Source organism: Lachnellula hyalina (assembly GCF_007821495.1).
Source record: "Lachnellula hyalina strain CBS 185.66 chromosome Unknown contig00201, whole genome shotgun sequence".
Classification (NCBI taxonomy): domain Eukaryota; kingdom Fungi; phylum Ascomycota; class Leotiomycetes; order Helotiales; family Lachnaceae; genus Lachnellula; species Lachnellula hyalina.
In genome coordinates, this window is record NW_022157315.1 from 334 (window position 1) to 15132 (window position 14799).

The 14799-nt window shown below is 48.0% G+C and overlaps 5 protein-coding genes across 5 annotated transcripts; 1 reads left to right on the plus strand and 4 right to left on the minus strand.

The window, feature by feature from the left end:
- Positions 1-503: 503 nt before the first annotated feature.
- LHYA1_G007871 (putative RNA-binding protein) lies at positions 504-3019 on the minus strand (the record flags this gene model as incomplete). Its single annotated transcript, XM_031152796.1, has 6 exons — positions 504-1942; positions 1989-2049; positions 2097-2302; positions 2349-2424; positions 2552-2823; positions 2884-3019. 6 exons carry the CDS (start codon positions 3017-3019, stop codon positions 504-506), a joined length of 2190 nt encoding a protein of 729 aa, XP_031001923.1.
- A 2316-nt stretch (positions 3020-5335) lies between these two features.
- LHYA1_G007872 (uncharacterized protein) lies at positions 5336-6234 on the minus strand (the record flags this gene model as incomplete). Its single annotated transcript, XM_031152797.1, has 3 exons — positions 5336-5425; positions 5475-5707; positions 5757-6234. The coding sequence occupies 3 exons, from the start codon at positions 6232-6234 to the stop codon at positions 5336-5338; spliced, it is 801 nt and encodes a 266-aa protein (XP_031001924.1).
- Positions 6235-6726: 492 nt separating this feature from the next.
- LHYA1_G007873 (uncharacterized protein) lies at positions 6727-7756 on the plus strand (the record flags this gene model as incomplete). The annotated part of the gene is made up of 2 exons (XM_031152798.1): positions 6727-7431; positions 7481-7756. 2 exons carry the CDS (start codon positions 6727-6729, stop codon positions 7754-7756), a joined length of 981 nt encoding a protein of 326 aa, XP_031001925.1.
- Positions 7757-8402: 646 nt separating this feature from the next.
- Positions 8403-10311, minus strand: LHYA1_G007874 (uncharacterized protein; the record flags this gene model as incomplete). The annotated part of the gene is made up of 2 exons (XM_031152799.1): positions 8403-9887; positions 10051-10311. The coding sequence occupies 2 exons, from the start codon at positions 10309-10311 to the stop codon at positions 8403-8405; spliced, it is 1746 nt and encodes a 581-aa protein (XP_031001926.1).
- Positions 10312-10884: 573 nt separating this feature from the next.
- LHYA1_G007875 (uncharacterized protein) lies at positions 10885-11460 on the minus strand (the record flags this gene model as incomplete). Its single annotated transcript, XM_031152800.1, has 1 exon — positions 10885-11460. The coding sequence occupies one exon, from the start codon at positions 11458-11460 to the stop codon at positions 10885-10887; it is 576 nt and encodes a 191-aa protein (XP_031001927.1).
- Positions 11461-14799: the final 3339 nt, after the last annotated feature.

Here is a 14799-nt window from a genome sequence, read left to right on the forward strand (position 1 = left end):
TATCAGGTGACGCGGCCGCTAGCAGACGCGTATAAGGCATAAGGACCTTATCTTTACCTCTATAGTAGCTTTCCTCCTTAAGCTAATATAACCCCTTTAACCCACTTCCCTAACTATGTCCCTATCTGGTCTATGTGTCCTTCTAGAGGTAATAATCCTAGGAGGCATATAGTTCCAATATATTTATTTATTTCATTAACGTCCTATGTGAGTCTAAGACTATGTAGGACGGCGCTAGCCTAATGCTAGCGCGGGCTAGTAATATAGTCAAGAGATATATCAATATGTTTCCGGTTGGAATCTGTGGGACTAAGCCCAATGCGGACCGTGACATAAATTAGTTGTTTGCTAAAATGCCTCCAACTAGAAGGTCTTATATAGAGGCAGGAGCCTCTATAATATGTGATGACTAATCCTCCCTATTAAAAGATACGCAAGTAACGACAGTCACCTAGAGCATTTGGACATCTTCAACTGCAATAATTGTTGGTGGTATTATTTTCTCAGGTCAGACTGTCGAACCTTTCCTTCGCTTTATCTTTAGTCTTATTCAGAAAATCCGCGTAACTTCCCTTCGTCTGACGATGGGCCTCCTCGACCGCATCGCCGACTTTTCCACCCTGGGCTCCGAGACCAACGCCCTGCGCATAGAGTTCTGTAGTTATAGCATCTGTTCTTCCTGATCCCTGCGCACCCAGACCCTCTCCTGCAGTCCAACCCATCTTACCCAGCAAAGCGGCACCCTTTGACGTTACTGGCGCCTCTTCCTCCTCCTTAGTAGCTAATGTGCCAGAAGCTTTCGGTCGGTTGTGTTGGGCAGCAGGCTGCTTTGGTTGATTGAAAGCTTGTCGTCTTTCTTTAGCCCTATCGCGATAGGCCGAATTCTCAGAAACCGATTCCGACGACTTTCTCATCTTAGCCAAGGCTTTTGCTACTAGCTTCTCGTCCTTCATATTATCCCGGTGAAGCTGGCTGATTCGTTCATGCTTATTTACTTCGGGTTCAGTTCTGAACTGTCGCGAGCAAAGCAAACAGCACTTGCGTTCCAGATCAGCAAAAGTCTGGCCTGGCAGCGACTCTGCTACCTCCTCTTCTACCTTCGTCACAGGCTCCATTTGTGCGGTATCAGATGTGACATCCTCGTTCTTGGCGGGACCTCCATGAATTTCGGCATGTTTGTTGGTCCAGAACTTGAGATGAGGCGCAACGACCTTTGTGTCCTTTTCGACCTTCCGCTTCTTTGATCGCGGTTCCCCTTCCTTGCCTGGGACAACAAGACCTTCGCCGGCCGCTGCGGCAGCTAGTTTTGCATGTTCAGTCTCTTTGTTCTTCGAAACAGTTGATTGGTCGGCCGTAGCAATTACAAACTCACTGGCGTATGCAGCTTCGTCCCAGTACATTAGTTTGACAGCAGCATTCGAAAGAGGGCTGAAAGTGAAGTTGGCGAATTCATCTCCTAGTGGATGAAGTACCGGCACAAAAACCCCTGCATGTATATATGACACCATGACAGGTTTAGATGAGATAGTGAACTTTTCAGAAGCTTTGTACTTCATCATGGCAGCTTGGGCATCTTCAACGGTGTTGAACTCTGCAAAGCCATATTTCCAACTATCGTTAGATTGCCTATCCCGAACCAATAAAACACGACGAAGCGATCCATCTTTAGCACCCGCGCTGGAATCGTTCGACGTGGAAGCAATTTTCGTCTTTTTCGCTACGGGGGCGTCTCCAGGGGGTGTCGTGGTTGTCGCCTTGGTCTTGTAAAGCTTAATAGCCCCTTTCGCCAGCAACTCCTCATTAACCCCAGGCTCCAAGCCGCGTAGTAGGAGAAACTGAGATGCAGTGCCGTCAGGAGATGCATCGCTATCACCAGTAGCGGCAAAGCCAGAGAACGAAGATATGTTCCCCTGTGCAACAAAAACGCCATGAGCCGTCGCACCTAAATTATTCAGAACTAATTAACTTCCATGCGGAGAGTAACTCACGGGTTCTTGGGGCATTACACCTGTAGCATAATGTTCGAGTAGAAAAATTCGATGCATAACACTAAAATTGTAAGCCTCATATGGCGACTCTCAAGTACCAAATCGTACCACTTCACACCTCCAGTCATCTTCGCTTTTGCCCGACTTGTCTCGATCGTCTCTGCTAAATGCTATTCTGACTTGTGCAGGCTGTGTACTAGTCGCTTGATTCGGATATGCGCCATAAAGGGCGACTGTCGGGTAGTATTGTTCCAGAAAGCGTCTGGCTTCTAGAATGCCGACAAATTGCGCAAATGCAAATTGACGAGACACTCCTAGTCACAGTCAGACAGAACAATCCAACAAGAGAATAATGTTCACCTGTCCTCTTATCTTTAATCAATCTGACTTCTTCTAGGCCTTCGAGTCGAAAGCTTTGTCGAAGTTCATTCAAAATCTGTATATCCAAAGAACGGCCAAAGCGGCCAATCTTATGCTTAGCCAGAATTCCAATTTCTTCTCAACAAACACTTAGGATGAAATGGTGATAGGAAGTCCGCAAAAGGGGGGGTGGGGCGGCCAACGTCTTCCTGTGTCATGTCTGTGGGAAGTCCTTCGAGAATCACATTTCGATTCGGTGGTCCTCCAAAGTATGGCGAACGGCTCCGGCTCCTGTTGCGCGGGGGAGACCGATAACCTTCTCTATCACGGTCGGTGTACCGTCCTCGTCCTTCCCATCGGGGAGACCTGGAACGTTCGCGTCCATGGCCGTTCCCATCGCGCTCATCTCTTTGATAGCGATCGGACTCGTTCATCCTTTCGCCAGCAGGCCCTCGAGGAGGCGTTCTTGTATTATCTTAAGAGATGCAGTATCAGCACATATTCAGCCAAGCTCCATATCCACGCTATCGTTTACCCTTCCGGTAGCCCTGTGGGGAGGCATCGTGATACTCGTACTGCAGCTGGTTGGCTTCGTAAGGCGGATCCTCGTACATATTATTAGAGTCTTGGGAGGTAGAGGCGGGAGGTCGTGGGGGACGGTGATAACTCATTTTGGGCGTACGATCGGGTGGGATGCACTGCGAATGAGATCTGGAGAGAAGTAAGTAGTGAATAAGTAGGAGTAGGAGTAGGCATAGGAACAGAAATGTCAAAAGAGCATGAGCCTTGCCTTGCCTTGACTTGAGGTTGAAGTGTCGTCGGGTCGGCCGCATCTACGGGAGGAAGAGCCGAAGAAATCCCGGCAGAAAGTGACGATTGTACAAGTAAAACGATTTCACGATTTCCGTTTTCGTCTCCTTGCCCTCTACCGCTACTTCTTTGAATAAAGATTTAACATCTACACTGTCCACCACCATGCCAGGAGAACTAAGTGAGAGCACCTGCTTCGTGGCTTTGACTGAAGATCATCTAGATGCAAAATCCGTGATGGACAGAGTCCGGAGTCCCAAGGCTGGCGCCATCGTGCTATTTGCTGGTACTGCAACATACATGATCGTAAGGTGCGGCACGAGCTAACAATCTCTCAAGGCACCACGCGCGATAACTTTGCTGGAAAGCCAGTCAAGGAGCTTCAATACACCTCCTATGAGCCACGTGCACTCCAGAGCATGCTTGCAATATGCAAGTCTGTCACAGAGAAGCATTCTCTTACAGCCATTTCAATGATGCACCGCCTGGGTGTAGTGCCAATTGGGGAAGAGAGCATTCTAATTGCCGTATCGTCGCCTCATCGCCAGGCCGCTTGGAGAGCTGGCGAGGAAGCCTTGGAGGAATGCAAGGAGAAGGTCGAGGTATGGAAGAAGGAAGAATTTGGTGGCAAAGAGGGTGGCATTTGGAGAGCGAATCGAGATGGCGCTATCGGGGTGCCAGTTGATGGAGATAAAGCAGATGAGCAAGAAGTGGCCCAAGGTCCCCATGGGCCGGTTATTCGACCCAGCAGGCCGGGTGAGAAAGGACATGGACCCGTCAGTCATCCAAGGTGACACGGAGAAGACTATCTATGTCAACTATACTTCTATTCAGACGCCATTGAGTGAAGCCTTCAGGTCTTAAAAGCTTGCCTAACCCGTCACCTACATCATGGACGAACCGTGCGCCTTCGAAAATGCGGGGTGGTCTGGGCAAAAACAACTTCAAGGAATCTATCTCAGCATCTTGCGCAGGTCGATGGGAATGAGCGCGCTGCCAGCGGCTAGACTCAATGTACCGGGGACCTATGGGAACCTTTGGCCCAAGCAAGAAGGCTAGGTTAATCGGGCTTCTTCCCCTTCCTTCTTCAACCTCCCAGCCTCCAACCCCCAGGCGGATGAGGATGGGAAAAACAGGAGGGGTGGGCGTCTTATCAAGGATATTCCAATGAAATGACTAGAATATCCAAGCGAGCTCCAGCTCCATCTAGTTATGTGAATGACGTTATATGTTTTGTAGCTAGATATCTCCACATCTTCGCACAGCTGTCGATCCATATTCTTCAAGCATCAGATTACCACAAGGCTCAAGCGAGTAGGGTCTATTACCCAAAAAGTTAATAGTCGCTAACTGCAACGCTCAAGAAGCTTCAGCCCCGTAGATTGTCAAGAACATCATGTCTGAACTCTTCAACTTCCCCTTTTCAATGTCAGAACCATCCATTCTGTCGGGATAAAGGCTGTAGGTATACACAAGGCGAAATGTCCCATGTCGTTCACCGTTCGTTTCACGGTCTCTTCGAACATCTTCCGCTCTACTTTTCCTCCTATTAACACCACTTCAACAAACTCAAGCCTGTTCTGCCATCTCATGTCAATCTCGTCATATTCCACAATACGTCTCAGCAATTTCTGTCGAGTCATACCACCGGATACCCATCTCACGCATCTAAAACCTAATTATGATCATCACTATGTGGAGCTTAACCCTCATCATGTTTCTCTATGCCAGCTCTGCATATGTGTGACTTGTTCCTCCCTGGGTGCTTAATCCATGGTCCACCAAGCATTCATTTGAGAATCGACGAATCAACCACCATCAGAGATATTAGAGAATAAAAGCTGAAATTTCCATCGAAGGGATCACTGAACAGCCTCCCTTGGATGGAGATAGCGCGATGAGATAAGCTAGCACGAGGCCTGATGAATTTATAAATATGCAGTTGTCTTGAATCCGACGCCATCTCGCCAGTAATTTTTATTGAGGCTTATTACGGGAATTGGGATTGGGATTGGGGAGAGAATACCCCCACTATTCACTCTGTGCTTGTAGCTCCAGTGGGAACATTGGAATGGAACTCATAGGTTCTTCCGCCCAGGCACTTGAGTGGTCAGGTAGGGATGATATTGACTTGTGGGGTTTGCTGATATACCCTTTTATCGACGCAGCTGAATCAATCAATCTGCAAACCTTGACTTCTCCCTCTTTACGCAAAGATCCGTTCTGATAACCCACTTTTCACCATCGGTAACTTCTCTTCCCTCATGCTAAGAAACCATCAGCTTGACTTGCACAACAAAGAACCAAGATACTCACCAGCATACAATCATTACCATGCTTGTGTAACAGCGCCATTCCGGTCTCTAGTCCAACGACAATCTCTTTCTCAATAGCCGACTTCCTTCCCGGAAGGTCGTCAGGGTAGAAGGCCGTTTCGCCCCCTTGACAGCCTGTTGCGGGTGATGTTAGATATAATAGAAATGTCCACGTGGTTTTGGCTGGCATCGGCGTAGGTTTAGTGTTTAAGGTTAATACGTTTGATTCGTCATCTGAGTAGAACGGTCAGAAACTAATAATTCGAGGAGGGAGAAGACTTACAATGGCAATCGAAATATTGCCCCTTGGTGTATCTGTAGATCCGTATTGACGGGTTCAGTCCCAAGGGTTCCCCTCCCCACAACTCCTTCCTCTCCTCCGGACTCATGACATCCTCTCCCCCAACATCTTCATCGCCGCCACAAACCAACTCCCTCAGCCCAGTCTCAACCCACAGCCTATTAGCAAATCCTTCGTCCATCACCTGGAATCGGTCGTTGACACGCAAGGCGTCGCCCCTCTTTGGCTTGCCGGGCGTTGTGGTGAGCGGCAAGCCTTTTAGAAATGAGACATAATTTTTGCATAGCGTCCCAGTCCAGAAGTTCTTTACAACGAAGATTTGAGATTCTACTACGGTAGATAGAGACAGGTCTGAAGCTTGCAAGAGGGGCTTGAAAGGTGGCCAGTCTGGTGGCGGCTGCTCACGTGCAGGGGCTGCTGTGGTCTTGGGTTTGACGGCGGAATGCTTCTTCGGACCCATGATGGCAATGGAAGTTATTAGGCTTTGCTTTGGAAAGGTTTCGGGCAAAATTACCTAGGGCGCGGAGCATGAGAAGAGGATACCGATACCTATACTGGATTTGTATTTTCAATGTTTGTTGTCTGTTGTTGTGACAACACTCATCTCTCACCTTACCGAGTGGAGCCAAGAGGTACTGTAACCTTTCTCTCGTTCGCCTTCGCCGCCAACACAACCAATTTGAGGCTTCGTAATTCATCAATTCTCCCTGCGTCCTACGTGCACGATACTGTGGATAGAAGGTTTGGATTGTTCGCTCGTCATCAACCCGCATTCCACGCCTGCCCTACCCTGCCCCGCCCCGGATTCTTCAACCTGCCATCTTCAGAGTTGAAGAGCGCGTCAAGGTCTTAATGCGTATCCCTTTCCTTATAGTGTTCTCCTGATTATTATCCCTCAGCTGTAGCTCCCACTCTTTTTCTCTCAACTTTTCATACCTTCGCCAACATCAATATGGTCTCTCCTTCATTTTTATCATTCTATACTCTGTGGACGCTGTGCGCCCTTCCTGTAGAGTCTTTATGGTTTCGCCGCTCAAATGGTCATCTAAATCGCGCTGCTAAAGGTCCTGGAGAAATGATCCCCAAAACCCAAGGATCTGAGCCAGATCACAATTTCACCTACTCTGTGCCTAGTCCGAGAGTTATCACACCTACGTTGACGTCCCAAAGCATGGTCGTCACTTCTGTGGTAGCAGCCTATGAAGTTTGCAACACTCCTGGGTCCAATACCTCTTCAAATTGTTCCACGGTATTCGGGAATATCACAACGTCTCTTTGCTCAACTGTATTGTCCGCTTGGTTTACCAGTGTCACAGTTACTGATTGTAACCAAAATGTTACATTTTCCACACAAAGTAGCTACTCTCTAGCAACTGCAACAGCCATTCCATCCATACCTCCCGCTCTTGTAGCTGGCCAAGCTCTATCGCAGAGTCCAACAGCAGCTACTTTCGTCCAGAGCGTGGTTTCCTATTTCATCGCCCCATGGCAATCTCTTGCGGCTAACACACCCACCAATATCGCAGTGCTTATCTGCAAGTTCGACCAAAACGACAATGAATCTTGTCAGGAAATACAGGAAATTTGGGTTGTGCATACCGAAAACGTGCCCGTTACATCAACTAGTACGGTGTCAATTTCGACATCCTTCACTGCTGTTAGTTCTTCTCTCCAGCGCCTATGAAGCTCTATACTTATATTTGCAGCCTGCTGTGCTCCTTTTGGGCCCAAGTCAAAGCATTACAGTTCCCACGGGAGCCTTTGAACTTACAACTGAAATTGGATACACAAGCTTGTCAGCGAACGGCACCACTTCTACCTCGACACTTTCGGAAAGTGGGCCTTTGACAACCGGTCTTTTGGGCGCCGCTCTTTCACAGAGTGGGACTTCTGCGACCACTTCGACGACCACAATAACGATATCGGGCAAGCCGACTACCATTACACGGACATTGAGTTTCGTCTCTACGTCTGAACCGTGAGGATCTTGTCTGAGTGTAAGGAGTATCCCGTGCTAATTTTCCCAGGACTACCACTACTTCCTTGACTACCCGTAGCACAAGCACAGTTACAATGCATCCAGTAAGTCACGAGATCCAAGTTTGAGCGGAAGAGCCTTGTTGAAAGTTTCCCAGTTGCGTTGAAACGGTGTTGGATTTGGTAAGACCTCTGCCGTCTAGTACGCGATGAGGGATGAGTTATGAGTGTGCTTAAATGGACTATCATATCCCTAGAATGTTGAAATATGTTATCAACAATGCATTGCTTTACTCTGAGGCTTCACTTTTCCCGTGAGACCATTTCAAATTCATCGCCGCTGCCATAAACCATTATAAAGATACTTCGTTAAGCTCATCGAAATTAAACACAACAGGCTCGGTTGTTCTTGAAATGAATCGTACAGGCTTTAGACCTAGCCAGGATCAAAGATGTTTTCATTATCATTGTAATATTATCTAGGTACGCTCTAATATTTAACCAAAGGGCTCACTAAAATGCTCGGATCATCCATACTGACTTGACACACGTAAAAATGCTGGGTATACACTCCCTACCTAGGTATACGCTCCCAGCGCCTCCACGAAAACAGACCAAACTCCATCGCCTGACCGGCTCAAATTTTTCCAGTCAACTATGGGCACTTTTGATCCGTGATTCCGCAACGTTAGCCATGAAAAACTTATTATAAACACCCATCACTTCTTCGTCAACCACTCCCCTCTCCAAGTCGGCGAAGAAAAGCCTAGCCCCATCACAACCCAGTTCCTTGATGATGTCCGAAGAAAATGGAAGAGCTTGGTTCTTTCGATTGATCCAGCGACTGCGGTCGTGTATACGGATGTGGAATCTGTCGGCTTCTAATATTTTCCCCCGGTCATATTCTTCTCCTGTAACCTGCGGCCAATCATCCTTATCCTTGTCCGCCCAACCGCAGCATATGTGTTTCCTATCAACCTTTTCTGTCAACAAACATGGCCCAGCCTGACCAGGTAAAGGGCGAAGGCGTGATATGCAGTGTTCGTGGGGAGGTGACAAGGGTTCAGCTGTTGAGATAGTAAATGTGCATTTGGATGGCGGAACATGAAAATGGGCACATGTAGACTGAGAACTGTAGGTACATCCAGGGTCTTTGAGATCGCAGAGATGATCGTAGCGCCCAGAGATAGTGGTGTCTATATGATAGGTTTCTGGGTGTGCATGTTGCCCCGTAGAAGTTTTCACACCTAAAGGGAATCCAGGTCTTCGCCCCATTTCCATGAGAGTTGACGCACAAAGCCATTTTTGGCCTTCCGCTTCGGCGGATCGATAGTCCAATACAGATATCTCCACACTTGCTATCGACGATGTGTCGTCGCTCCAATCGAAATCGCTACTGCTATCTTCCACGGCTGTGATTGAGAAACTTCGCGGCATTGATTCGTGGACAGCAGAGGTCGTTGTCAAGGCAGATTGCACCAGACTCGAGCCTAGCACTTTAAATTGTCCTTGTCTTTGCATTGCCCAGCTGTAGATCCTTCCCCATAATGCTGCGTCTGGCTCGGCAAATGGAGTGCGGCCTGTTTGTACTTGATCGTACTTAGCCTTCTTCGCGGGAGGGCCTGAATCTTCTCGTTGCGTCGGGGGAGTGGCCGGTGGAGTGAGAAGCTCACATTTAGGTGGGCACCGAAGACGTTCGTCCATATACTGATACTTTTGGTCGTATAGAAACCGAGCTTCCTGGGCTGTGAGTTTCCATCTGTCTCCTAAATTGATGCGCTTGGTAGGAATCTCGACACTCTTGGTTGTAGATAGAGTGCCGTCGAGTTTTTGACATACCACCCACGACCAGTATGAGAAGTTCCCAGAGCCACGGAGCTTCAAATTTCGGACCTCTCCCCCGAGAGTCCATAGTTCATCATCGGGACCCTGGACATGAGGATACCAACATACATGACCAACGGCTATAGAGCCGCTTTTGTGTGTTTTTAGATTGATTACAGGCACAGACGTGGTGTAATGGTTCGTGTTTGGTCCCACGTTGATCCAGAAAGGATCCCCGAGTTCATACTCAAACCCATAGCTGGAAGGGCCCCGACACAAGGCTACACCATGGGCATTAATCCACGACGGTCTCTATCCCAACGAATTAGCACAAAGAAGGTAAACGTTCAGTGAGAGCCGAGAAAAACCTCAGGAGCTGTCTCAGGAGCATGCATATAAGCTCCTGAAACAGCTCCCAGCTCCCCGGGTCCTAGGTATAGAAGAGAACAGCATTTTGGTAACAGTGTAAGCCTACCCGGCTGACTTGTAATTCTTCGTAGATATCATTCGTATCTCCCTCAATGTCTTGCACCCCGAGCATGCAAACGGAGTTCTGCTCTTCGTCTTGGAAATAGCGCTTGACCGGGATTTCCTGGAGAGTGGTCGAGAGATTTTGAATCGGGGATTGAACGATCACTCTCTCTCCTTTTACGTTCCATCTTGAGGGGTTCTGCACCAGAACATAGCTTCGGACCTTCACTTTGCAGTTAGGTATTTCGAGACGTGCTGAATACATTATTCAGTATTCGCGGGAGGTTGTAGACAGTATGTCTTTGGGTTTGGGGTCTTCTTGGTAGGACCAGTGTCCATCCACATCTTTGAATGGGATATGACAAGAAAGGCGGGAGTCCAGGTATTAAAACGGCTTGCCCTTGCATGGAGCTGAAGAGTGCCATGTTTCTAAATAATTTTACATGTCCAATAAGATGCGGCTATGGATTGTTCTATAGAGGGGGCTGGCAACGCCTTTCCAGGTTTAGAGTAATTGACCACCACAAAAAAAAGACATGGCCAATGTCATGGTGGACGTGTTGAGAATTGCTCAAAAGCAACACTAAAATCACATGTCCTGAAACTGGATTCGTGGTTGATTCAGCCACTCATGCAAGTCTACCTCCTTTCGGCAGTACGAGTGTGGAGCGGATGGATCGAACCCAAATTCCGGATTTCGAAGATTACCATGCGCTCCAGGGCCGATAAGTGAGCGGAGTGGGGGGTTTTTATAGAAATAGCACATGTATGTAGGATGTCCTGGGAGCCCGACGCGTTGGTCGTTGTTGACGGAACTATAGCAGAGCCAGGCACCATCTTATGATCTTTGGTCTGCTTCGCCCTTTGTCTCTTGCTTCTCTTTTTCCTCCTTCTCTTCCTCCCTTTCCTTTTCCTTCCCCTTCCCTAGCAAGTGCTTAAACTCTTTCCTTTCCAGAATTGAGGCAATCATCTCCTCGATCTCCTTCTCAGCTTCACTGTCCTCCGGACTAGCATTAACCCCCATGTTTATCCGGACCTTCCGTCTCATATCATCTATCGAAGATATGTCCAATGCCCACAGTAATCCTCCACCAGCCATCATACCAAAGCTGAGCACATTTATGGTAGCTATGTTCAAGGCCTCGAATGCCTCCATTGCGCCATTGACTTCGAAGCCTGGTCGATTGTTTGGCTGGTAGAATTTAGGAATAGTCGCCTTGTAACGCCGAACAATTGATCTCCGGGTTATGGCCGTAGTGACGGCAAAGAAGCCCGCACCTGCAAAAAAGAGGCCCAATTGACGTCTGGATCGCTGAGAGAAGAAAGAAGACTGATATTCGGGGGATGCGGGCGGTTGAGCTGTTGGTGTTGGAGGTGGAACTAGAGCTGGAGCTGGTTGTTGAGATGGAGCCATGGTGGATTGAAGGAAGGCCATCGAGGAGGAGAGAGATATTGGCAGGGCTGGGAAGAGGAAGAGCGTTGAGCTGGCTGGCTGGCTGCAAGAATTGCTGGGGTTCAGAGCAGTCGCAAAAATCGAAGCTGTCCATATTGAGGTTTTAGCGTAGGAAATATAGAGGTGTGTCTTTAGCTCACTTTCCGCCGCCCCCGTGCCATTCTCGGAACAACAACCCGATATATACATATATAATATATACCTAGGTACCTATAACAAACGCAGGAATTACCATTCCGATCTACGCTTGATGACAGGTACGAAGTATAAAGATATTTATACTCCTTCCCGCATGAGAATCAATGACTTCTTATCCTTTTAGGCACCATGAGAACATGTCTCGGAAGAACATGATGTATGTCTCTTGCTACAGGACTACTCCTAGAGCTGTAGCTAGATGCTCAAGACGTACATAAGGACTCGAAGTTAATATCTGTGTGAGGTGCGTTCGGTTCAAAGCTAGAGGATGGCTAAGGGGGTCTATAAGTCGCGACTTCTAGACTTCAGCAAGACTCAGTCCAGTCAAGCCGATTATTAATTGCCTCTTCCCCTCCCCCTCCTCTTTCTCCTCACGTAGCATATCTACACCATTATGTGTTCCTCTGACTCACTACTCCAATTTCCAATCCCGAGGTCGTGGTCAAGTTGTCCGCCTGCTCCTGATTAATGCAGGTGCCGCATATAAAGAGTAAGCAACTCCTGACATATAAAATTCCGAGAACTCGCATTCTTTTTGATGAAGCATTTCTAAAGGCCTCTTTACAGAAAATCCCACCAACTGGCTTGTGGTTGCATGCAAGTAATTATGTGGCATATTCTAGGCGCCCTTCGCAGGAGGAATTTGACAAGTCACCCCAGTGGCTAACTAACGCTGTAACACCAAAGGTCACTGGCAGTTAGGCCACTATCCAAAATCGGTGATCACTACCATTCCCCAGGATTCGGCTCAACCCCGCTTCTTGTAAGCCTTGTCAGAAAATCTTCACCGCTTTTCTATAAATGCACGCCAATAGGGGAGCCTTCAATATGCCCTGCAGCCACAGAACAATTAAACAAGACACGCCCCTTGCTGAAATGCACTTTGGCAGGTAAAACTTGGCATTTGACTCACTTACCGGCTTTTTTCAATTAGCATCCCAGCTCTACACGGTTAAAGCCGTCATCCGAGTATTTTATTCTCGGTTGATTCCTGGATAAGTTTGATATTCATCTTATGGACCTGATCTACGATGGCATCTTTGACGAACGTTCTCAATTTACTCTCTTCAATGAAATTGAGGGAATCAGACCCCAGGCTCGACGCTTTGCGAATCGCGGATTGGTCAAAACAACAGTTCGAAGAACAGCTCAACAAATGCTTGACTGTATCTGAGATACAAACCTGGAATACCAACAACGTCGACTGGGTCCTTGACCATGCAGAATACCAGTTCTTTCTAGAGAACCTGTGTACCACTGTAGCGACAGCTTTGAGGATGGCGGCATATAAAGTGCAATGTCTAAAAACCTCCGAATTGAAGGAAGCTTCACTTCCATATAAAAGTGAAATGGGCCAGTCGATGATCTGGAGTGCTTTGGATGATGTCACAGGAGCCTGCATGGCCTTCAAGACCGTCGTCCGTAGTCCTGTTCTGAACGAGCCTCACGATATGTCTATGATCCGCGTTTGTCTCAAACGCGTTCTGCAATTCGCCATCACCTTGGGGGAGTTGCTGACCTCTCCCTGCGAAGAATCGTGGTTCTCATACTTCAAAAGCTTCCTCGAGCAGCTTGAAGGATTCCGATTCGACGACGAGTATTGGGATTATCAACAGATCGGGAATCTTACCACATCCGGTGTTATTGCTCCCGCGGCGGAGACCCCAGCAACTTACCTACCTGTCCACCCAACTGCTCCATATGTATATCGAAGCAATTTTCCATATGGACCGCGTATTCTCCGTAACGGACCCCCAGATGATTGAAGAGTAAGTTGTAACTCCTGATGTAGTGCCAATGCTCATATGGATATACAACAGGAAACCTTGAGAACGTAACCCCATACTTCAAGCCTCCCAAGTTAAATCATCCATCGCGAGACAGGCAACCCAGTTGCTCCAGTGACATCAGTATTCGCTCGGTTTCGGGCTTCTGGCCTCGAAGGTCTAGGGTTGCGGACACGCCTGCGTGGCGGGTGGACTTTGCGGATATGGTATTCTACCTAGGTAGGGAGGAATATTGTATAATAATGGGCTCAAGGTCGAAGAAGTGAGACATTCGGTTGACAAAACCATAATTTGGCGAATTCCGCTTGTCAGCTTCCTCGTTATAGTCGTGCGCGCTTACTCGCGATCATGAGGATCGACTTAGTCCTCATATAATGTACCTGTGTTGCGGACTAGGAGCAGGGTATGAGGCTGGATATGCTGAGGTAACAGTTTCGGCGCACTTGTAACATTTTGAGCCGAATTATAATTTACATATAAGCTCGACATTACTCGTAGATTTTCCGACTACTCTATTAGTAGTATGAACACCACAGAAGACATTCTAGTGCCGTCACGTCCCATTTGATATATGAACGTCTCCAGTTCTTTGGCATCCCAGTCCATTGGAACCTACAGAGGAAGATCCTCACTCCAATGATCCATACGGACACTACCACTACCACTTTGATGTGTGATGGATCGATAGTGCTGTTTATTCCGGCAGTGTTCGGCCTCATGCGGAGGTGCGTGTGCCCGCCAGGCCTCCGCATATGTGATGAGGGGTCACTGGCACGTACGGCAGAGGATGATTCGGGCTCAAGAAGGGATAAATGGTAATGGTGAATGAGGCGGTTAGGAGAGTGAAAGGATTACTGTATATGATGCCGGAGTTTATTTGTTGGGGGAAAAGGTAAAATAGCATACTGTATTGTACCTCCGTAACGGACTATTTCTTGGATCATTTGAGCCGGGACAGTAGCATCCCGCATTTCATCCTCTCGCATCCCATCCCACGACACAACACTTTATTACTTGCCTGTCCCAAATTCCACCACTAGCGGCTCGTCCTATCTTACCAGCTTTCGACCTCTAAGTGAACACTGCTCCGTAAGACCTGCCCTATTCCGGAGTAGTGCCTAGCAAACTGCCCCCACCTTCTTCGTCTCACTTCTGAATCCAAGCCTCCTTCAGCCGTGAGGCCACGACGCCTCGTGTTTCAGCGCCTCGCTAAGTCGGTGCACAGTCTTTCGATACAGTTGATGTTCCAATGGTCAACAGAGAGATCATCTCAAGTCATCTAGGCTGATCCGATGAACATGCATCCACATCCTTG